General features: G+C 43.9%; 1 protein-coding gene across 3 annotated transcripts in view; it reads right to left on the bottom strand.

Annotated features, from left to right (window-relative positions):
* DCTN4 (dynactin subunit 4) overlaps positions 1 to 8,950 on the bottom strand; it is a 35,174-nt gene extending 26,224 nt beyond the window's left edge. For all 3 annotated transcript variants that reach the window (XM_004696729.2, XM_004696730.2, XM_045284614.1), the window contains exons 1-4: positions 8,785 to 8,950; positions 5,700 to 5,770; positions 3,389 to 3,567; positions 385 to 428 (exon numbers count right to left, since the gene is read on the bottom strand). In XM_004696729.2, coding sequence (XP_004696786.1) covers positions 385 to 428; positions 3,389 to 3,567; positions 5,700 to 5,770; positions 8,785 to 8,919 — 429 coding nt within the window. In that variant the 5' untranslated portion in view covers positions 8,920 to 8,950. The remainder of the gene's footprint in view (positions 1 to 384; positions 429 to 3,388; positions 3,568 to 5,699; positions 5,771 to 8,784) is intronic.
* Between the last annotated feature and the right edge of the window lie 399 nt (positions 8,951 to 9,349).

The following is a 9,349-nucleotide window of genomic DNA, read 5'->3' as shown; positions in this document are numbered from 1 at the left end:
TAAATCAGACTGGAAAACCACCATGGGATACCTTACAACGAGAAGCCACCCACTGTCATGGAGTCGATTCCAGCTCAGTGACCAATCCGACAGGGCACAACTGCCCACCTTTGGGCTTTGGAGGCTGCGAATCTTTACAAGAGCAGAAAGCCTCCTCGTTCTCCCACGGCACAGCTGGTGATTTCTAAACTACGGACCCTGAATTTGAGCAGCCCAAGACCTATCCCGGCAAGGCTACTTTACTGTGGGAAGCTCTTGCTGCGTTTAATGCCAGCAGACACAGCCCATGCTCTCCAGCACAGACCACAGTGAACACTCTGATGGGAGAGAGCTGGCTTTTCCCTCTATTGTTTCTTATTTGCTTTCTAACGATCCTTTGCTTACCCTTTGTGTATGAGGATTTTCAGGTTCCTGCCAACCGCCACTAGCTGCAAAACAAAGAAATATCGAGAAGTTTCACATCTAATCAATTATTTTTATAAACTCAAGCCTTCCGCAGGCCACAAAATGAAGCTATAATGCATAAAATCACAGAACTTCTACAAAAACAAACAGATTAGACATTATCTAGATAAAAAGTATGTAGGTAACACACACGAGTGGGCTTCAGAAAGTTCATGGAAAAATGGAATGAAAAGATAATGGAATTTTCCCATAAACTTTTTTCAGCATCATCTTCCATACGTAAATGGATGTATATTGACCTAAGAAGATTATCATACCACTACACTGTGTTGCCCTGCGAGGTCAGTGTGAAGGGTCAGATGAGGGATGTGAAGGGGGATGGGGTAAGGGCTTCTAACCCTCTGAGAACAGTCCTGGCTACCTCTGAAGAATAAGCAGGGGCACTGTCGTGATTGGGGGAAAATCATTGGCATACTTTTTCTGCCCCCTTTCTCACCAATGCAATTTTCATATAATTTCTTCATATTAAGCCTGTGATTGACCTGTGTCCTTTAAAAGGATCAAGTTTATCAAGATTACTACCCTTTGGGATCCTCCCCAAACCAGTCGTTAACGCCTCCTGAGTTGACCTCTCTGTCTTGAATATAACTGGTCTGGTAGATCCCCTCAGAAGCCACTGTTTAGAATGGACCATTTTGGAAGGCATCTGAATGAGATAAAGACAAGTGTATAGCTGAGAGAGCATGTCTGTGGCCACCACAGACACGTTTAAACACGTGTTTGTTTGGAATAAATCTGTATATGTATAAGCTGGAACCCCATTAGCAATACAAGGTCCTTGTATATACAGGACCTTCAAAACGTTAATGGAAAATTCCCTTAGCTTTCAAGTCTAATTTCCACAGAAGCCCCCATGTATATGTAGAGAAGTATACAGTTACGGGTAAAAAACAGTGAATTCAATGATCATTACCTCTGGGGGACAGAAAAGGAGGATGCAATGGAGATGGGGTGGTTTTCCAAGTGCTTAAATTGTTTTGGTCATGTTTTATTTCTTAAACTGGGTGGCGAATACATGAATGTGTATCATTATATAACTGTATAATTAAAAATAAATTGTTTTTCCCACAAGGACTCAACTACTTTGCTCTAGGTGATTCTGAACTCTCTTGGAAGCAATAGTAAAAATATTATTTTACAGGTTGTCTTATTTAATGCAATAATGAAAAGTAAAGAATTATGTTGGAGAAATGTTTCATTTGCCATAATACTTTAAAGAATCTGAATCTAATTGCTTCCTGAACTGGTAATTTATTCTCAATAGCAATTTGAGAGACACAATAAGCTCACTGCAAGTTTTCCTGCACACCGACTTCCTTATAAATAAACAAATAGCTTCAACTAAAGTGGTTTCAGGGCTTCTCAGACACCGATGACATCATGGAAAAATAAAAGCATCTGTATGCTTTAACGAGCTCTGTAGATTCAATTATTATTTTCTGGGTATGCTAGACTGGAGAGTTTTCTAGAAGCTGGCACAGAAAATACATTTATATCAATCCTAACAGTTCATAATCCAAGTACTATGAAACATTCACTTCACAGAGCAAACAGACTGAGACATTTATTTGGATTTCTGGGCTTTGCTTACTTTACTTGATGAAAATAGACTAAATATGAACATAAAGAATGCACTAACTCACTGAGGCACATACTGTGTTGCTGTTAAATTTTTTGTTCCCTAATAGTTTAATAGACATAAAATTCACATATCGTCTACATCCACAGTGAAAGTCACTTTTAAAAAGAGTTGTATATACATCATCACAATCAGTTCTAGTGCATCGACCCCCTTTGGCATTATTAGCTCCCCAGTTCCTCTGAGTATTAAATTCCTAGACAATTTCTCACAACTGTCTTGTTAAACTGACATTTCAAGTACACGCATATAAACGGTTGATCTAAAAAGATGTCACAGGATCTTTATAGTATACATCTCATGTCAAGTAACTCTCCACAACAAATGTTTTAAAATACTCTTGCCTAGCTTTTATTTTTAAAAAGAGTATTTTACTAACTCAATGTACAAAGCTAGGAAATCAATCAAGAGCATAAGTATTCTAAATCAAAGGGCTAACTAAACAGAATCAAGGGCTAAAAGTAAACTTGAATCTAAAGAAATTTCACTCACTTTTACTCCCAAATTGCTTAAAGAATCCAAAGAGAGATCCTGGCTAAAGTCCACCTTCATTTTAGCTATGCTAACACATAGTGAGTTTGGCACCGTGGGCTGGAATCAACTAGAGGGAAACTAGCAACAACACAGGAAATGTAAAAACAACAACAAACGGGAATTTCCTAATAAAGAGAAATGCACTCTCCTGAAATGCACAATTAGAGGGAAGCAATGACTTAACAGGGTTTTTAATCCCAAACACACATTTCCTTGTCTACTTCTAAATCTCTCTGAACCCATCTGCCTTTTCTCTATGTGGACATAGAGTTTCTGGGCAAAAAGAGGAAAGCACGTGGAAGCGTTTCAACAGATGCCATCGAATTCCTCTCCAAGGCAGTAGGGTCTAAGAGAAGCTATTACCCAATTCCAACCAATACGTGGTATCACTAGATTTTATGACATTTGCCAAATTGATGGGTGAAATTCTAATTTGCATACTCTAGGTTTGCTTATTCATTGGCCATTTTTATTCATATTTCTAAGAGATACCATTCATATCCTTTGCATATTTATTATCTACTTGATCATACATCTACATGTCATTCATATATAAGGGCTCTTCACATGTTTTGGTTACGCATCTTTAGTCTGTTATATGTGATCCAATTATTTTCTTTTAATTTGTTACTTGGATTTTAATTTTATTCATGATACATTTCATTAACAGGTGTATTTCCCCCATAATGGGCATTAGTACTTCAATTTTAAGAAAGTGTAAGCTCTCACACTGAGATCCATCCCACTCACCCACAGATTTGTCTGCCATGCCGACATCTCTCGAAGTCCAGCGACAAAACCCACAGGCCAGGTAGTAGGCTTTCTTCGTGGTGGTCTTGGCCGGGTCATCTGGGAGCTGTGTAGAGATGCTCGTTGCTCGGGTGGAGAGGGTGTGCATGCAGCCGGGACAGTCAAAGCAGTTGGCGCATCTGCCAAGGCAAACAAAACCACTCACTCACCCATCAGCTATTTACCATGCACCTCCTACACCAGACACCAGCCCACCTGTTCAAATCCGAGAGAGGGAAAACATTAAGAGAGGAGTGGCTCTCAAGTATTAAAAAGTATTCCCAGGGGCTTCTTACCAACTTGGTTGTCAAAATGTCTAAAGTATTAATATATTACTTAATAATAATAAAAAGATTCAATGCTAAAACTCCAGAAGAATTGAGCCTGGTCCAACCCTACTCCACAGAGGAAATCCCTGTCAAGAGTCTGGGTTTTCCTATTCAAGACTTGCTTCATAAGGTACACAAAGATTTCAGAAGCCACGAGAAATGCCAGAGCTCACGCCTTCAGAGGTAGCTCAATCACATGATGGAAAACTAAGAGGCAACAAAACAATAAGCCTGGGCTTGGAAAACCACTGCTGGATGGCAGTGCCCAACAACTGAGACACCAGACGATGCCATCCACTGGAATGGGTCAGCAGTGATATACTTTCTCCTCGTGTGCTCAGTGCACATTTCCCCTCCAGCAATGTCTCTTCTCTAAACAACTGTGCCTCACTCTCCTGCCAATCCTAACTCTGCTCTAAAGTTATGTCCCATAATTCTTAGTATTCCTGCCAGGGATCCACTGAGAATTAAATGATACAGGACCTGTTTCTTATGGGAAAGACAAATCAGAGAGGCTCCTATCCAGAGGTGGTAGCAGTAATAATGGGGACCAGAAAGCCTTTCATTGCCAATGAAAAGTACAACAGTACTCAGTGGCAACAACCACACCCAGTGCCTGGATCCTGGTTTCTAATTCCATTCTCCAGGAAAAGAACCCAGGGCTCCTTGGGGAAACTGTTAATTCCAGGATTGAGGCAGTAAACAGAAAACAGGCCTGAAGTAAATGCAAAGTCAGAAGGCAAGGTGTGGCACAGGCAACACAACACACACGTCCATCCCCACTTACGACGACCAGGTTATGTCAAACGGAAGAGGAGGTAGCTACACAAGCTCCTAATGACCAAAGCAGAATAATCTGAACAAAAAATGCAGTACTGGATTATAACTATATCTATATGGATAAAAGAAAATGGATAAATAATGAACGAGGGGAGAAGCAAATCTTCCATGCAAAAATAAATAGATAAATAATGGATGTGGGAGTCAGTGTGGGCTGTGCATACCAACTACTTTCCAAAGAGTACTACCGTAAGGGAAGGGATGGGAAAAACAAAAAGAATGAATTTTAGACTGGAGACATCTGACACACACTAGCTCAATCAAAATAAGCATCAACAGTAATGTCACATTGATAGTCTGCATCTTGGATAGGATGTGACGACAGAAGGCACTTTACCTCTGTGGCCTCCCCTTATTCCAATGTATTCACGAGAAAAACACCAGACAAATTCTGCTCAAACAAATCCTGAGCCCAGTAAGTCCCTAAGGAGCACCCCGTCAAAAACAAGCAGAGTCGGAGACACTGCCATGGGCAAGAAGTGCCTAACGGACAGGGTGCCAAGTGTGCCTCACAGTGCTGGGCTGCTGTCGGAGGACCCTGCCATCGAAAGGGAAGAATGAGGGCAGATGGAGGCAAGCTGCAGAAAACAGGGACCCTCGCTAGTCATAATGTCTCCAATTGGTCTAAGACTTGTGACAAATACAAGATGGAAGCAGCAGGGGAAACTGGTGTGAGGTAAATAGGAACCGTTGGTCCAATCTGCAATAATTCCAATAAAAACAGTTCTAGAGCGAGAATAAGGATTTTAACAAGATCAAAGACACTATCTGACAAAAGTGATGCTAAAGAATGAAAAACAGAATTCTACGCATTCTTTAATTTACAATTATTAATTTTTTTTTTTTAGTTCAGGGACAGAGAAAAAGTGAATCTTAGTCTTACCTATGGAGCCCTGGTGCGTACTGGGCTACGTGCTGCTAAGCACAACAAGGTCAATAGTTGGAGCCTACCGGTCCTTTCTCAGGAGAAAGATGAGGCTATCTGCTCCAGTGAAGATTTAAAGTCTCAGAAATCCAAGGAGCAGTTCTACTCCGCCCTATGGGTCGCTATGAATCAGAATCCAATAGCAAATGGCCAGGCGTTTTTTCAGTTCGAATCTTACCTATTCTTTTTCAGTTTGGCCTCAGCAGATGGCATATTTTCTAAGCAACTGGGGCAATAATGGGAATCCACCTAGAAAGAAACAGAAAAAAGAAAAAAACAGGAGACAAACTCAATTTCGCTTTTGTGTATGTCTGTGCTCAATAATGACTTTCAGAAATAGATTAGACTGCAGCAGAAGATGAGGAAACCACTGTTTTCAGTTAAGGGTTTTACTCTCTAACCACCTTTTTTTTCCTACTCTGGATTTTCTGTATTTCCTTCCTAATTTTTCCTGCTCCCTTTTATCAGAGCCTTCCCTATTATATGTATTGAGTAGTTTATGTAATAAAGTTATAATTGAAAAATTCTTTAATAGTCTAGTAAGCAGATAAATAAAAAACTTTTAGAGCTTTGAATCAAATACCTTCCTATCTATTTAGCTTTATTCGAATGAGTGACTTGGTCATACTTAAATATTTTTTTCCCTAATTGAAAAAGAGATACATGTTCACTGTAGAAAATAAAATTAACATTTACAAAGGCAGCTATAGCCAACCAATTCAGATTATTTTAAAAATGAAACATTAAACAACTGAATGAGCAAGAGTGTCTTACTATAGGAGGTAAGTTAAAAAGTATTGCTACTCGTGTTCCAATTCATATATAAAAATGTGCTTAAACACGTTTCTCTGTCAATGGCTACAGACGAGCTGTCTCAGTCTTTGTCTCAATAAAATGCCTTCAAAAAGGGGGAGTGGGCAATTAAGACAGTGACTTCTGAGGGGTGCCGGTACAGTTGAAGTTGAGGCCAAAGTCGGTCAGAGGGTTCTGATGACTCTCGAAGGCCAAGAGACGACTACAGGGCCTTATTGTGAAGAAGTTGCAGAGAAACGCCCACCGAGCGGGCTGAGGACTTGGTCCTTCATGACCATCTCCTTCTTGGGGAGGAGCACGGGCTGTCCATTGAGAATCTCATGGGGAAACCTTACCCCATTCACCCGATAGCCCTGATCCTGCCCCTTCAAACTTCTTTTTGTTTCCCAAACTCAAGGAACAGGATTTGAGTCCTTTAAGCAAGCCCAAGCTGCTGTTCTGATGTGGTGGAACTCAACGAACACTGGTTACTCTGGGGGCTTGTTAGAGAGATGGTAACATCATCTACAGAAGTGTGCAGTCCAAGATGGCGGACATGCCAAGAAATAATAGCTTTACATTTTGATATTTGTTTCCTAGAAGTTGCTATGATTTTACAGCAATACCCTTTTACTTACCATGAAACTAAAAAGTCTGAATGTTAATTTAATAGTACTTAAGATACGGATAATTAATTACTTTCTTTAAACTAGGCAGGTGAATTGATAATGAGAATTCTAGTCACCTACAAATGGTTACTTTAATGTGACATAAACACTATGCTGAAACCAGTAACTTCTTTCATCATTTGCAATAATCTTTGTAAAGATTAAGTTGCTGCTCAAATCATGTGCTGGAACTTTATTCTATGAACATGAAATCGATCTCTTCTTGCCTCACTTCTAAACTCTGCTCAATCCCTTCAGGTGCACCTCCAGTTCCAGCCTTTCCATGAACACTTTCTGGGTGGCCCCAGCCCTCATGAGCGTCCTCCGTCCCAAACTTTGCTGGCCTCCACTTCACAGGGACACACCAGGCTGCGAATGATGCAGCCACGGACTGAAAGCAGCAGCTGACCAGAGCCTTAGGAATCATGGGGGCTAAACTCCCTAATGCCCACAACGGGAGAATCTGATCCAGTAAGTTCTGGGGGACGGAGCTGAGCAGGAAAGCATCGTAAACAGGAGGGTCCTGTGAAGATGCACAGCCTACCAAACACGTGATTTTTCTTGTGTCCTTCTTCACTAGCAATTTCTAGTGTGAGAGGGAGAAGTATGTGCATGTTACACCAGGGCGCATCAAGGAGTTGGTGGGGAAAACAGGATTGAAAAGTACTGAATTATCTTCCACGAAGTGTTTGAAGGACCTTTTACATGTGTTATACATACAGCAATAGCTAATACTATTGTAAACAGCATCAATTTCCCTGTGTTATGTCATTGCTCCCCCTGACTATTCTTAACATTGTGAAAAATATCCCCACTGAAATATAATAATAATGAATGAATGACTTGGTGCGCACATGCAGTTTTCACAGTTCAGGGATCGACGCTAAGTGCTGGAATCAGGTACTTAAGGTTCAAATCCTGAGGCTCCCCACCCCCATTCCCTAATGACCCGCTCTGCGTCTCTGGGGGCAAGCACTCCATCTGTGGCTCTCCCTGGAGAGCGGTTCCACAAAGGGTGTCCATCTCTCTCCTTTGCAGGAGGGTTGACAGGAGATTATGCACAGCAACACCAGCGTCCCCGTTGTTAGACCGCGAGGTACTCAACCGCAGGGCGCGGAGTCTGAGGTCTGGGTCTTAGACTTGGGGCGGGGCCTTCTCCATTCTGAACAATCCCGTCGCCAACCCCGCTCCTGTGACTGCGAGGGACCGCACTGCACCCTCTAGAGAAGCACCACCCATTTTAACACTCGGTGCTTCTTACACGACGGGCCCCACGGTGGGCGATTTTCACGTGGCTCGCCCCACCCCGACCTCCTGCCCACTGCAGGCTGGACTTCAGCCAGGAAGCCCAACAGGGAGCGTGCGGAGGTTCCGATTCTGGTCCAAGTCGGGGCGCGCCCGGAGACACGTGAATGTGCATGCTGGGACCCCGCGCCTCCCAAAGAAACCCGAGAAAGGTGGCTCGCTCCTCCAGGGCTCTGAACGACGCCCCCCCCACTTTTCTCCCCAAGCCCCCCAGGAGCCGGCCGGGGCGCCCGCCCCTCCCAATCAAGTGCGTCCAATCAGCGGGCGCCCTGGAACCGGAAGCTCCTCTCCGCCGCACCCGAGGCCGCCCGGCCGGCCGAAGGGCAAACGACGAGCATGTCAAACCGCGGGCCCCGCCGAGGGGCAGAAAGCACCGCCTGACAACACGCCGGGAAAACGAGGCCGGGCCTCCAAGCCGCAGGACGTGCCGCCGCTCGCGGGGACCCGGATGAACGCCCGGCCCGGCCCGGCCCCGGCCCCCTCAGGCCGCCCCAGTACCTCGTGCGACACGCATTCCAGCGAGCGCAGCTCTCGACAGTAGCGGCAGAAGTAGAGCTGTGAGAGCGGGGCCCGAACCTTCTTCTCCCCCTGCACCAGGTAGAGAACCCGCTCCGACTGCAGCAGGGACGCCATCTCCGAGAGGGAGGCGTCAACGACACGCCCTCCGCGTCACGTGAGCGACTCCCTCGCCGCTTTGCCGACGTCGACTTTGACGTACGGTTTCCCACTCGGAGGGACTGCGCCGGTGGAGAGGCGCGTGCGCGTGCGCGCGCGTGCGCAGTGGGCTTCTGATTGGTCGCCACTGCCTCCGGCCAGCCCCCAATGCATCTTAGAGAGCCAGCGGTTAGATGGAGGCAGCTGGCGTTTCATTTACTTATTTTTTAACATTAAGTTTTACTGTGTTAAAATACCAGTACCTATAACAACAATGTCCATGCTAACCGTTTTTAAGCGTACAATTAAGTGGTAATAATTACAGTCGCAGCGTTGTAGAACCATCACCACTTTGTCCGGAACTTATCACTCTAAACGGAAGCAGTGCCTATTAAACCATTCTTTTTTT

The sequence above is a fragment of the Echinops telfairi genome, unplaced genomic scaffold (assembly GCF_000313985.2).
Source record: "Echinops telfairi isolate 266 unplaced genomic scaffold, ASM31398v2 ScPeMD7_7469;HRSCAF=8507_0, whole genome shotgun sequence".
NCBI classification, from domain to species: domain Eukaryota; kingdom Metazoa; phylum Chordata; class Mammalia; order Afrosoricida; family Tenrecidae; genus Echinops; species Echinops telfairi.
This window is presented reverse-complemented; position numbering and strand designations above follow the sequence as displayed.